Source organism: Artemia sp. Qi Xiang Cuo, chromosome 7 (genome assembly GCF_049724085.1).
Source record: "Artemia sp. Qi Xiang Cuo chromosome 7, ASM4972408v1, whole genome shotgun sequence".
Lineage (NCBI taxonomy): Eukaryota > Metazoa > Arthropoda > Branchiopoda > Anostraca > Artemiidae > Artemia > Artemia sp. Qi Xiang Cuo.
Window position 1 is genome coordinate 53,942,462 of NC_142800.1, and position 15,620 is coordinate 53,958,081.

The window sequence follows — 15,620 nt, forward strand, 5'->3', positions numbered from 1 at the left end:
AAAATACAATTCTGTTGATGTGTCAATTGTCATCAAAATTCCGTTTTCAGTTTTGGTGAATGAAGGCCCGAGTTGCCTCTTACTTGCAGTTTGTTATAACTTACTTACTTACTTATGTCTCCTGCCGGGCGCTGCTTGGCGTAGAGAGTGACGTCTGCCTTCTCCATCCACTTCGGTCCATTGCAAGCGTTTGCACATCGCTCAACCTGATATTTGCCATCGCCAGGAACTCGGACAGGCTGTCAGACCATCGTTTCTTCGGTCGGCCGCGAGGTCGCTTCCAACTGGTTTTGACAGGGTCGAAGTCATGGATCTTTTTCGCAGGTATGTGTGGAGGCATTCGAAGTAGGTGTCCGAACTATCGTAGTGTTCGCTCGGCTGCTTGGGTCGAAAACCGAGACTGCTTGGTGAGCTGCAGCAGCTTCTCATTGCTGACAAAGTCAAACCATCGTAGACCTTTGATCCTCCTCAGGCTCTTCGACTGAAACACATCAATTGCCTTGAGGGTTGCGGCTGAAGCTTGCCACGTCTCAGCTCCATAGAGAATCACAGAGCCGAGGAGGGCGTTGAAAATCCGCAGCTTCGTTGTGCGACTGATGTTCGGTTTTCGCCAGAGGTGACGGTTCAGTCTGCCCATGGCAGAAGACGCTTTGGATATTCTCGCTTGTAGTTCAGAAAGAAGCGAGCCATCTGAAGAAATTATGGAGCCCAGGTAGGTGAACCTTTGGACAACTTCGATGCTAGTGGTGCTATCCAGGCTAACTGAAGGATTGGCAGCAGGGGAGGATGGGTCAATGGCCATAATTTTCGTTTTAGTCCAGTTTATCTGCAGTCCTACTTTTGCAGCCTCTTCTCGTAGGATTTGAAGCGCTTCCAGCAACTGCTCCATGGAGTCCGCCAGAATGGCCAAGTCATCGGCAAAATCAGCATCTGTAATGACACGATCTCCAAACTTGAGTCCAAAGAGCTCTGGGGCAACTGCACATCCTTGGCGCACTCCTGTCGTGATTTGGAAGAACGGGCTGCAGCAGCCGTTCACTTGAACACAGCTCTCCGTCCCATGGTTTAGAGCTTTGAAGAGTCTGCAGTATTTCTCAGGGAGGCCTGTCGATTCTAGAATCCGCCAAAGAGCTTCTCGGTCCACTGAGTCGAACGTAGCACGGAAGTCGACGAAGGTAAAAAAAAAAGCTTTTTGTCAGAACTCCGTGGCTTTTTCTATGATTTGTCGGATCGTAAAAATCTGCTCGATGGTTGAACGGTCCGACATGAAACCAGCTTGCTCCGGTCCTCGGATTTTACGAATGATATTTCGACATCGATCTAGCAGGACCATTGAGAAAAGTTTTCCAGGGACAGACAGTAGGCTGTTATATGTTTGTTATAACAGCCTATTTAAATAGCGACGAAGAGCCTATTTGATAAAATTCTCTTGTGATAGACAATTTTATTGGAAGCTATTCATTTTATTCAGCTGAATTTGAGTGTCGAAAGAAAGGTTGTAAATTTGACACCTGTATTGTAAGTTTAAATTTTGTTTTTCTTTTGCTATTCTGTTTTTTTTTTCAAATGTATGAAGATTTAAGGGATTTTAATTCGAGGGGAAAATTGTCTTCTTATGAAAGAGATATATTTTACATAGCCATTATAAAATCAAGACGGGGTGTCTATGTAGACAGGGTGAGTTTATGTACAGGCCCTTAGAAATGTAAAGATCTTGCCGACTTCCCATTTTAGGGGCTTTTGAGATCTTAGAAATCTGTTGATCAAGAGAAAATTAAATGAACTTCCAGGAATAAAATCAGAGCCTAAGACATCCTCTTGGAAGCCTTTCTAGTTCCTATCTCTACTCTTCCTGTAGCATATTCTAAGGCTTAGGAAATTGCATAAAGCTAGTGTACACTCCTGTTGCATTCTTGGAAAACAATAAATCTTTCCATAATTTCGGTTTGATTCTGATTTTCTTTTACTCTAACGCTTGGATATAATGGATTAAGACTAAATACATAATAATTAAATATATTATAGATAACATGGATTGATTCCTTTGCCAGGAATCTTGACCATTTAAAATTTACTGAATTTTGTTTAATTTTGCATGCAAATTTAGTTACTCTTTTTATTTGAGAATTTTTTTCCAATTATAATTAAAAATAAACTTACTCCTAAGAAAATATATCCTAAAATATATTCCCGTACTTCCCACTACTATTCTGGGGCCTGCCCTTCCCCTCCTACAAAATTTTATGCGGGCCTCTGTGTTATTTTTCCATGACGATAATAATTAATGTTGATAATGTAAACCTGATCTGTAAAGGCTCTATGTATTCTGAGTTTTCTTCAGGTCACTAAATATGGAATAGAAATTTAAACCTACTCAAAATCTGAAGATGAACTAATACATTTTACTGTTAATACTTATAATACTTGTGTATTATGGTATATTGTGTAAAACTTGTGCAAGCAGTTGAATTTAATAAATTAGTTTTAATTACTTAGTTGAACAAAATTGCTTTTTTTAGTTAAACAGTAATTCGAGCCAAATAAACTGAGACTTGGCACATATCTGATGCAGATTTGAAGGATTGGAAAACATTGGAAGATCAAGGGTCATTTCTAGTTTGATTTTTTTTGGGGGGGGGGGGCGTTCGATATTTGGGCGAGGGATGTTTTTATCGTCGAAGTATTTGATCTTGCAATAGTTAAAAAAAAAATATCAAGAATGAACCATCAACTTTTTTTCAATTTAAGTTATCCATCTCACTTCTTTCGAAAAAAGTTACTTTACATTAAAATTTAGCCAATGTATTATTAATTTTGTCATTTTCATCGGCAGTTAGAAAATGACTAATACAATCAATACATTGTGTATGACTAATACAATCACTTTTGAGTCTCAAAAAGACACTAGAATTTTCAATTGAAAGAGCCATCTCTGAAGAGATGCAATCCATTCCATACAAAGTGGCTGGAAAAAAATCATGGAAAATACATCGCTCTTTACTAAGCTTTTATCAAGGGTTGCACACTTTAATACTGTCTTTAGTAACTTATAAAAAGCATTTAGATATAAAAACTAGCTCTCAAAGATATTCCAGGGCTCCACAAGCAGCAACAGAAAAAAGAGACATGTCTGCTTCCCATATAGAAGTGATTTTTCTTGTTGCTTAAGATAGGGCGGGGGTGTTATTCCCCAATGCAATTTCTTCAGCTATGGGAAATCCAATGGTGTATTTTTTATTTGGATACGGCACATTTTTGTCGGGTTTTCCGCTGTTTTTCAAAACTCCAATAAATTTCTTTTCACAATTAACTTTTACTACTAAGATTGATGGAAAAGTATTTAGCATTCTTGAATCAGCTTCAAATCACAACTCTTCCTCACTCGACTGTTTTTTTTTTTATTTTAAGTGTTCCTCCTTTTAATTGTTCTGAATACAAATTCATGATTTGACCGACAATTCTCTTGTTCTATAATTCTGTGCTCGCAGTCTTCACGACTGTTCTTGAATCTTTTTGAATATCACAAATCGGTCCATCCCATTCAGTGAAGAGTTTGCCGATAATGTTTATATTTTCTCTTACTTCTTTGGGGTATTTATGAATTATAGCCTAGCCAGTACCTGATTGAGGAAGTGCTTCCCGATTCACAGAAGAAAATTCACGGATTACTTGTACAATTTCAAACCGAATCTTCATAGCTTGTAGGCTTTGACAGCTTGTTTTGGTAGTATGAAAACATACCCAACTGCGTATTTGATACTCATTTATCACTATGTAAAAAACACCACTTCATATTCTATGAGAACAATCTTGATTGGCATCCTGGCAGTCACATGCATTTTGATGCTGTGATAATAGTTTTGCCGTAATCTAATCAGAAGCAGCATAATAGCGCTGCCTAAGTAAAGAACCATGTTGGCACAATGTATTATTTTTGGTTTCTTTTTGACTAGGGCACTTCGTATCGAAGGAGTTGTCGTAGAAACTTCAACAAGGGCTCATTCGATTGGAAATTAAAAGGGCTTGTGCCCTTTTTAATAGTTGAAATTGATTGGAAGGCAACTAACACCCCTCTTGTGGAAAGTTTTTTTAATTAGTCCCCAAAAGGAACAGATAAGTGCTGCTACATTAAAATGTGACTGTTTTAGGCCACTAATCTTCCGCATTCTAGCTCTCCCTTTACCTGTTTTAACTGCATGTACATCTTGATACCCACCAGCCCTTTTTACATTCTTTCTATCCAACGAATTATCGCTTTCGAGATAATTTGGCTATTTGTCCGAGACTTGGACAAATATTCAATTTTGGTTGAAGAGAAGTAAAGTTGGCAAACATCTGTCCACAAGAACGAAGCATGACGACAGCTTAAAAGTAAATTTTCACATTTACTTTTGAAACTTAATTAACTTTCCGTCTTAACAAGTTTTGAAAGCAGCAGCAGGAGAGCTTCTGCTCAATATTTGAAGCTACTTTTTGTTTCTTGTGGACACACTCGCCCACAAAGCGGGATAGGATTTTATTTTTTTAAAGGCATGATAAAATCATTCCAATGCACTAATTGAATTTGATATCAATTTCCAAGGTTACCAATATCTTTGTCTTGTAACATTAAAAATCAGCATAGAATAAAAGTTTTGACGAGAATGTATGACATAATGGTATTCATAAAGCAATTGGAACGCGGGAATTTTTGGAGCCAATAAACTCACAATCCAGCTGTCAAAATAACCTCTTCATATCGATGTTCAAAATTGAACTGAATAAAAAGGTGTTCAAATAAAATTCTTTATCACGACTTACGAGAGAATCTTATAACATTTGATGAAATGTTATAATCTTCTTAAAATGATGCTTTTACTAACATGGAAGAAAGGTCTGTACTTTAATAATCTATACCTGGCTTCTGATGGGTAGAAATAATTGAGACAAAAATTTGGGGAAGTAGTGAAAAATTTATGTCAAGTAAAGTAAGTGATAAATCACTAGGGGTGGTAATCCGGGGTGAAAGCTGATTTTCTTTCGGGGAGAATTTCAGGAATATCCCCAAAAATTCGGGGATAACTTATAATCGTATCAAAGCAAATTGTATGATCGTATCAAAGCAAAAGTGCTAGAAAATTGGGAGACGGCTTATTCAAACGTAAATTAAAAGTTTATTTTTAAGTGACCATAAAGATTGTGCCGTGAGAAAGAGTTGTTTTCTGTAATTTAATAACACCAAGCCGCAACTTTACCTCAGAGAGGAGCAATATGCAATAAATTTAAAATTCTGAGAAGCCAATCGATTTAAAAGTACCAAAAAAAAAAACTATGTTTTATACTTCCCAGTTGCAGAGGAAGTAATGCGGCAGGGTGGCAGTACTGGATTTAACTAAGCTGATTCACTTTATTTCTTATAAAATTACGTTTAGTAATGTATAATTTCATATCAGCTATTATAAAGTCTTGGTGAGGGTAGGGGCAGCTGACTACAAGATCACATTTTAAGGCCTTAACTACTAGAGAGTCTAGTTCTGATACCCGTTCTGTAAGCATCTGGCGAAAAGATGATGTAAATTGTGTTCGGGTCTGGTGTTAGGGATATACATAGCTATGAAAGGATTTTACTAGTGTTTTTAATAATAGAAAATTTACTAGATAGTCCAACTATTGATGATGCCCTTTTGCAGTTAGGTGTAGAAACTGAAACTAGTATTGGTACTTTAATTAGTACCCTAAAAGAACTCTCAGCAATGTTAAAAAAAAATTACAGGAGGTAGGGACTATACATTTGAATTTTGTGAGCGAGTTCAATTTATACATCATCAGGTATTAGAAAAAAACGCAAATCTCCTGCGCAACGAGAATGATAATGTTCAAAATATAATGAAATTACAACAAAAATCGGAAAATAAAGACACAGTAGCTCCATCCTCCTCTGAAAATCGTAGACCATACTCTAGCGTTTTGAAAGGCCCTGAAACCTTTAATATCATTCTTGAGCCTAGTAGTAATGAAGGTATTGATCATATCAAAAAAAGTGGGACCACCCCACAAAAGTAGTGCAAGATATCAGCAAAATAATCAGAACAGATATCAGCAAATTTTCAGCTAAAAAAATCAGACAAGTCAGAGAAGGTAAAATTATTGTTGAACTTGATCCAAAACAAGATTTGAACAATACTCTTTGTGTTTTCAATGAAAATTCAGCAGGACTAAAATATACTCCGAGGTAAGTGAAAAAACGCCTGCCAGGAATGCTTGTGAATGGTACTCTTAGTCTATATTTAAAAGTAAATCAGAGGGCAAAGAATTTGTACGACAAAGTAATTCAAATCTTATAAACCTTGTTACTGTTGGAGAAACCTTAGAAGTGGTTACCATTGTAGCAAAAGGAAAAAGCTGCAGCGTAATATTGGAAATGAGCCCTAAGATCTGAGCAGAAATTTTAAAAAGAGGAAGCCTCAATTTTGGATTTTTTCGTCTATACTGCGAGGATTATATCAACCTTACATGATGCACCCAATTGTTGCCTTTTCGGCCACAAGAAATCTGAGTGCAGTGGTGATTTAACCTGCTCTTGGTGCATAGGTGACCATGATTATAATGATTGTACTAAATCGTTCATTAGCCGTCCGTGTTGCCGTCCATGCTATAAACGACGGCTCAAATGTGAACCACATCCATTGTACGACTATAAAAACTGTCAAATTGCCCAAGAAATAACTGATCAATTAAAAAAAAATATTATCGATTACACAACATAAATGTAGACCACAGCAAGTTTTACCGTATATTATACCATACCTTACCAGATGTCACACCTTACCAGATTAGAGTCGTATATTAGCAAATTTGGAAAAATTTCTGGTGTCACGAATCAGTTCAAAGTTTTCTCCAAGTTTGACGAAGAAAAAAAAAATTCCTCAGTGCAGCAGTACTTGTAAAAAAGTCGCTGAGAAGTGATTTACATTACGAACAGTCAACGAATGAATATGTTATCGTCTCAGTCTATTTAAAAAACTGGCGTCTAATAGTAGCTTCAGTTTATTACCCCCCTTCTCAAACTTCTTTAAATAAGCAGCTGTCTATTATAGACCGCTTGAAATTTTACCCAAATTGTGTCATCAGTGGTGACTTTAATGCAGAGAGCAAACTTTGGCTATCTAACGCGATTACTGACGTAAAACGTAAAGAACTGGAGGACTCCATCTCAAATAGCTCTTTAATAGTATTAAATGACGTGGATTCCCTCACTTATGAGGGATCGTATTCCAGTCCTGATGTGACTCTAACAAGTGCAAGGCATATCAGATATTGTAAAATTGGCATGCGGTTGAGGATTACCCTTCCATTGGCGCCCATAGGTTGAATTTTAGGGGGGGGGGGGCTTAGCTGGTCTCAGCAGCACTTCCAATGGTGTATAATAGAAATCTCAAACAAAAATATAAAATATAAGGCAGCATCATTCAGCAAGGGGGGGACTGGAGCCCCCCTCTTCCCTCCATATGGGCGCCCATTTACCCTTCCCTATCAGATCATAATTATATTACGCTTAAGTTGTCGCTTAGTCCTAGTGAACATGTCGCTATCGCTGATTCTTGATTTAATTTTAACAAAACCAACTGGAGTGCTTTCAGTGCTATTTTGTTGGATGACGTTGATGATATTTATGCTATGCCCCTGTCATATTTCAGCCAGAAATAGACCGAGTTACAAAATATTTGACAAATTTAATCTTTAAAGCTATGTCTGAATCTACCCCTGTTTACTCTCCTATTGCCACGAGGTACGTTAGGGGTTGGACTCAGGAGCTAAGTCTTCTTAGAATAGAACGCCGCCATCTTCAACGATTAAGTAGACAGTATCCGTTGAATGACAGTATAAATAATGTTAAAGCACTAATGAAAAAAAAAAAATACAAATCTGCAATCCTAAGAGCCAAATCATGAGACTGGATTTTTTTTTATCAAATAAAGGCAGCTCTGATTCCTGGCACACAATACATAAAATATGCAAGTCCAATTATTAAACAGCCAACCCGCATCAAGCAAGATGACAGAACATACACTACCTCAGTGAATGAAGCAGGAAATCCTGTGACAGGGATTATCATCGTAATCTTAGACAAGAAGTTTCAATCGTGTTAAATAGTAGTGAAAACGGTGTAAACAAAGTTAGTCTACAAGACTACAAGAAACTATAAGGAAAACAAGCTCAATGAAAGTAGCTGGCCCGGACGGGATCCTTAATTTAGTTTTGAAAAATATATCAATGTGTTATCACCTATTATGTTGAAAATTATTAATGCTTGTCTGTAGCTGTCATTTTTCCAGTGGCGCCATTTCAAAAAACCTCAGGGGGGCCAAAGATCAATTTTGGGCCCTCGTCCAGAAACAAAATGTAATTACTCTGGTTTGGTATACTACTGTTCAGATTAGTCTTTGAATACACATGAAAGCAACATAATTTATTTAGATTTTGCCTTTTGCAACCTGGTTAGGGACCAAATTTTAAGATGGGACATTTACCAAACAAACTAAAATCTGAAAGTTACGTGGAGCTACTTAAGCAATGGATATCTCTTTGGCTTCATTTTTGCAAAGTCGTCCACAAGCTTTTCAAAATTGAGCTCCTTCACTGCAGCCTTTTCAGAGAACATAAGGAGCAAATGCGAAAGCCGCTCGTTGTCCATTGTTGTCTGAAGGTAATCCTTCACAAGTGTCAACACAGAGAAAAATCGTTCTTTTGAGCATGTTGTGAGCGGGAGTGCGAGGAATACCCTCACGACCTCAAGAACCTCAGAATACGCTTCTTTCAATCCGTTTGCTAGTTTCTGTGGAAGCTGCAACACATATGCACGAGCTGTCAAAGCTTGACTCTTCAGCTCTATAACATCAATGACAGCCTTATCAAAGTATGTCGCGATCTCGAGAAGTAAATCTGTGTTCATGAAGTTTTCGGATTTGGGGTTAAAGCATCGTGTGGCTTCTAGCACTGGCATCTGGACAGAAAAACGCTCTTCAAACTCATTTACCACTCTGTCCAAAACCTTGTAGAACTCTCTTCGCATTTTCTTCTCTGTTCTTTTGCCCTAAGATTCAGTGCTGTGCTTTCCAAGTGTTGAAGCTGTAAAATAGTCCCTGAGTTTTCCGAATATCTTCTGAACTTGTTTTGATTTTGCTGGTATGGTGTAAGCAAGAGCGCTTGTTTCCGACAAATGAGCTCCGACATTAAAAGTCATCTCTTTAGACTTGCTGTATAGGACTCTAAAATACACGACATCACATTTTGTCTTCAGTTGTTTTTTGTTTTGGTAATTAAAGTGCAGGCGTCTGAAATGATCAGATCTGGGGCCGGCAGTTGTTCAGAAAGAGGGTTGATCACTACAAGAGCTTCGTGAATGACATGCAAACTGAATATAAATGGAAACGACTTTAGTTGATTCTTAAGACCTGTAGCTTCTTCTGCTTCCTCCCTGTCAGAAGATTCTTGGACTGCATACTCACAGAACTGCGAGTATGTAGTCCAAGTTTGCTAATATACCTGTCAGGCCGTATGTCATACCTTGCCAGAATTTTAGCCACTGATCTATACCAGTAAGACCAACGTGACACAACTGTCCTTTCAAGCCTTAGCACGGACACGTTGACAGTTTCCTGGGCTTTGATAAACAAGTGGTATTGAGTGTTGCTGTTGGAGACAAAACCATAAACTGTTTGCAAAACTGAAAATACTGACGAAATTCTTTGTGTTTTCAAAAAAATAATTTAGCAGGGTGGCAGTACTGGATTTAACTGAGCTGATTCTTTATTTCTTATAACATTACGTTTAATAATATATGATTTCGTATCAGCTATCATAATGGGGGAGGGAGTGAGCCATTGTCTTTGTGGGGGTAGGGGCAGATCACTACAAGGGCACATTTTAATGCCTAACTGCTAACTCTCCATGAACCTTCAGATAAAGGTAGAAATAGCAAGGGGTGGGGGGGACTATGTAGCATAAAATATTACATTCCCATGCTTACCGGAAGAGCGGTGGAAAAGTCAAAGCGGGCCAGGAGCCCCACTTGGAAAATACTACTAGGAACTTTGTTTTTAGCAATTTTAATATTTTATCATTTTCTATTTATATACACTATTTCAATATATTAAAACATATGTATATAACGTATTTATTGATTGATGTCCAAAATTTAAATTTTAGACAAAATTTGAATATGCGGTCAAAATTTGCAATGAATAGTATTTTTATTCAGTAAATCCTTATTAATGTGTCTGCTGCATAATTTTTTGTGGACAAAGAAGGGTATTATTGTTCATATGAATGGGAATTCTATGCGACTTTTGATCTTCTGTATAGCTGAAGCCATTAAAACTTTTATAGGATTCTCTGATTAATAAATACATTATATACATTTATTTTAATGCGTTGAAATATTATTTAAACAGAAAAAGAGAAAAATTACAATTAAAAATTGCTGAAAACAAAGTTCTGAATAGTATCTCCCAAAGAAATATGAAGGTGGGGCTCCAGGCCCCTCTCGCCTTTTCCATCTCTCCGCCGGTAAGCGTGGAAATGTAATACTTTATGTTGCATAGAGAAATACTTAATTAAGGTCAAACTCCGCCTTCCTGCCTCTTTCTACATTTAGATGAAGGCTCATGGAGAATTAGGAGTTTACGTATTAAAATATAGTCTATTAGGTATCTACCCCCACCCCTGCCTAAGCAATGAGTCACTCGTCCCTCTCCATGATAACCCATAAGCAATTGCTCATCACTAAACTTAGATTCGTAAAAAATAAAATAAATCAGCTTAGTTAAATCCAATAAACCTAAATTCACGATCTTTCTACTGCGAAAAAATTGCAAAACTCCACATTTTGTAGGTTGTAGCCAGAAACCTCTGTGGTAGTGTTTCTGATAGGATCGTGCTCGACGCTTATAATTCAAGCCTGCTGTATATTTTCGGCTTGTTTTAAGGGCCCGATTTGTTTTTGTCTACTTACAGGGCTGGAAAAAGGACCCAATCGGTCCCAATCCAAGCAACGAAGGCAAAAGTCACTGGAAAGATATCTGAAGCAATGATAAATGAAAATAAAGAGAAAAAGAGATATGTGGTTTAAATATTGGCAAAACCGACAATTAGAACAAGTCAAGAACGAAATTCATGAACATAGAACTATACAGTTAAAAGATAAGTTGCAGTGAAAATCACAAAGACTCAAAAACCAAAGTGAAGAACAAAAAAATATACTGTTACAAGACATGCGACAATGAGGATCAGAATGAATCAAAATGAAAATTAAGAAGAGTGAAATGTGTGGTTAGAAGATATATGACCGCGAGATCAAAGAAGTATGCAGTAAGAAGGCAATCAGTACCGAGAATTATAAGAAACAGCAGGAATCAGAACTTGCCAAAGGTGAAAGTGAAGAACAAAGAATTGTAGGGTTAGCAGACACGCTAAACACACGAGAACAAACCGGCTTTATCTGTCTATATTAAGCACAGTTTATATAATTAGCAGTATGATCATTCTCTATCTCACCCATTATAAAAACCCGGACCGGGGTGCGAGTGCTCCGGAGAACGTTTTTGCAGATATAAACATAGGCGAAGTCAGATTAGCGGGAATGCAGGTTAGTCTGTTTCCGTATGTTTCCATCAAAGTGCATTGAAACTAAAATACAAACGGAAACAGACTAACCCGCATTCTCGCTAATGCAGAAATAAGTGGGAGGAGCTTTTTGTTCACGAAGACCAGAAATGATCTGCGATAAGCTTACTGGGTATATTCTGTCTACTGTGATATTAAGAGACAATTAGCTAAAGCTCTGCGGAAAACAAGTGGCTGGTGACAGAATAAACTGGACTTACTTTTGGGCTATATATTTGCACACCCAGAGGGTGGCCTGGGGGTAAAGTATTTGGACAGGGTGAAGTTAAAAAACAGCTCTTACTTCATAATATGCAGAATATATGTAGCTAATACATTTTTCATGCAGACCCGCTATGCTTTACCCCCCCCCTCCCCCCCGTAATTTATAAAAATATAGCCCAAATTCGTTTCTAAAGTATTATGTTTTCATTATATTTTGGTATATTCCATTAGGATTGACCTAACTTCACTTCTCGAGTGTGTACCACTGTGTACACAAGTACCGAAAATAAAACATTATGCTAGAAGAACAGCACAACAGAATTTATGGTAACAAAGATACCATAAATACGCAAGTGTTATTTGCAAGTCATTGGGACTCTTGAACTCTGTATGTATTCACTGTGCAGTCCTCCATTATCTGATTAGATTACGGCAAAACTATTATCACAGCATCAAAATGCATGTGACTGCCAGGATGCCAATCAAGATTGTTCTCATAGAACATGAAGTGGTGTTTTTTAATAGTGATCAATGAGTATCAAATACGCAGTTGGGTATGTTTTCATACTACCAAAACAAGCTGTCAAACCCTACAAGCTATGAAGATTCGATTTGAAATTCTACAAGTGATCCATGAATTTTCTTCTGTGAATCGGGAAGCACTTCCACAATCAGGTACTGTCAATGCTATAATACATCAATACCCCAAAGAAGTAAGAGACAATATAAACATTATCGGCAAACTCTTCACTGAATGGGATGGACCGATTTTGATATTCAAACAGATTCAAGAACACTCGTGAAGACTGCGAGCACAGAGTTCTAGAACAAGAGAATTGTCGGTCAAATCATGAATTTGTATTCAGAACACTTAAAAGGAGATCCTAATAAAAAAAAACCTACATAGCAACAAAAATTTAAAAAAAAACAGGCGAGTGAGGAAGAGTTGTGATTTGAAGCTGATTCAAGAATGCTAAATACTTTTCAATCAATCTTAGTAGTAAAAGTTAATTGTGAAAAGAAATTTATTGGAGTTTTGAAAAACAGCGGAAAACCCGACAAAAATGTGCCGTATCCAAATAAAAAAACACCATTGAATTTCCCATAGCTGAAGAAATTGCATTGGGGAATGACAACAGCCCCACTTGGAAAATACTGCTAGGAACTTTGTTTTTAGCAATTTTAAATGTTAATACTTTATCATTTTCTATTTATATACACTATTTCAATATATTAAAACATATGTATATAATGTATTTATTGATTGACGTCCAAAATTTAAATTTTGGACAAAATTAGAATATGTGGTCAAAATGTGGAAAAAATAGTATTTTTATTCAGTAAGTCCTTATTAATGTTTCTGCTGCATAATTTTTTGTGGACAAAGAAGGGTATTATTGTTCATATGAATGGGAATTCTGTGTGACTTTTGATCTTCTGTATAGCTGAAGCCACTACAACTTTTAATATAGGATTCTCTGATTAATAAATACATTACTTTTTAATACAAATACATTTTAATGCGTTGAAATATTATTTAAACAGAAAAAGAAAATTGCTGAAAACAAAGTTCTCAATAGTATCTCCCAAAGAAATATGAAGGTGGGGCTCCAGGCCCCTCTCGCCTTTTCCATCTCTCCGCCGGTAAGCGTGGGAATGTAATACTTTATGTTGCATAGAGAAATATTTCATTAAAGTCAAACTCCCCCTTCCTGCCTCTTTCTACATTTAGATGAAGGCTCATGGAGAATTAGAAGTTTACGTATTAAAATATAGTCTATTAGGTATCTGCCCTCACCCCTGCCTAAGCAATGAGTCACTCGTCCCTCTCCATGATAACCCATACGCAATTGCTCATCACTAAACTTAGATTCGTAAAATACAAAATGAATCAGCTTAGTTAAATCCAGTACTGCTACCGTGCACCATTACTTCCTATTCAATTGGGAAACGTAAAATATAGTTTGTTGATACTTTTAAATTGATTAGCTCCTCTGAATTTTAAATTGACTATAAATTGGTCTTCTTTGAGGCGAAGTCGTAGTTTGGTGCCATAGTTTAGCAAAGTCGTAGTTGTAGTTTTGTGTAGCTTGGTGCCATAAAGAGGAAACAACACTTTCCCGTGGCATAATCTTTATAGCTACTTAAAAAGGAACTTTTAATTAATGTTTGAATCAGCTCTCATGCAATTTTCAAGTGCCTTCGATTTAATATGGTCATCCCGGGGGGGAGGGGGTAAACAATAAACATAAATTCATGATCTTTCTACTGCGAAAAAATTGCAAAATTCCACATTTTGTAGGTTGTAGCCTGAAACTTCTGTGGTAGTGTTTCTGATAGGCTCGTGCTCGCACTTATAATTCAAGACTGCTGTTATTTTTGGCTTGTTTTAAGGGCCCGGTTGGTTTTTGTCTACTTACAGGGCTGGAAAAAAGGCAACTGGAACGATTGGACCCAAACGGTCCCAATCCAAGCAACGAAGGCAAAAGTCACTGGAAAGATATTTGAAGCAATGATAAATGAAAATAAAGAGAAAAGAGATATGTGGTTTAAATATTGGCAAAACCGACAATTAGAACAAGTCAAGAACGAAATTGATGAACATAGAACTATACAGTTAAAAGATAAGTTGCAGTGAAAATCACAAAGACTCAAAAACCAAAGTGAAGAACAAAAAAATATACTGTAACAAGACATGCGACAACGAAGATCAGAACGAATCAAAATGAAAATGAAGAACAGAGAAATGTGTGGTTAGAAGATATATGACCGCGAGAACAAAGAAGTATGCAGTTAGAAGGCAATCAGTACCGAGAATTACAAGAAACAGCAGGAATCAGAACTTGCCAAAGGTGAAAGTGAAGAACAAAGAATTGTAGGGTTAGCAGACACACTAAACACTCGAGAACAAACCGGTTTTATCTGTCTATATTAAGAGACAATTAGCTAAAGCTCTGCGGAAAACAAGTGGCTGGTGACAGAATAAACTGGACTTAGTTAATTTGGGCTATATATTTGCACATCCAGAGGGTGGCCTGGGGGTAAAGTATTTGGACAGTGTGAAGTTAAAAATCAGCTCTTACTTCATAATATGCAGAATATATGTAGCTAATACATTTTTCATGCAGACCCGCTAAGCTTTACCCCCCCCCCCCTCCACCCCGTAATTTATAAAAATATAGTCCAAATTCGTTTCTAAAGTATTATATTTTCATTATATTTTGGTATTTTTCATTAGCATTGACCTAACTTCACTTCTCGAGTGTGTACCACTGTGTACACAAGTACCGAAAATAAAACATTATGCTAGAAGAACAGCACCATCACAATCTTCGATGCCAACAAATTATGACATAAAAACCAATAAAAATCTACAAAGATACCATAAACTACGCAAGTGTTATCTTTAAGTCATTGGGACTCTTGAACTCTGTATGTATTCACTGTGCAGTCTTCCATTATCCCACAGGAAAAGTAGCTAACAAAGACGATTTACTTGGGGGCTGCTGCCTGCTTTGTCGGATCGCATTCCAGCATCAATAATTTCCAAATGAATTTGTTTGGTTTGTTATAGGAAATTACCTGCTATCTAAAGAGTTCCATAAACAAATAAGAAACTGGAACTCACGTTTTATTTTAGCTTCAACGTAAGCCACGATCAAACCAAAAATAGTCGAAATATTTCAGCTTCAAAATAGCTGGATAAATTTATCACACATTCAGTTTAGCGGTAAACCCATCAAAGACCCCTG

General features: G+C 36.9%; 1 protein-coding gene across 1 annotated transcript; it reads right to left on the reverse strand.

Moving 5' to 3' along the window:
* Nucleotides 1-8,542: 8,542 nt before the first annotated feature.
* On the reverse strand, nucleotides 8,543-9,052 carry LOC148950428 (uncharacterized). Its single transcript, XM_089091865.1, has one exon. It carries the CDS (start codon nucleotides 9,050-9,052, stop codon nucleotides 8,543-8,545), a length of 510 nt encoding a protein of 169 aa, XP_088947991.1.
* Between the last annotated feature and the right edge of the window lie 6,568 nt (nucleotides 9,053-15,620).

What these genes read in the sequence shown, in the direction of transcription:
- LOC148950428 (XM_089091865.1), bottom strand. Translation starts at nt 9,052, where the DNA reads ATGCGAAGAGAGTTCTACAAGGTTTTGGACAGAGTGGTAAATGAGTTT.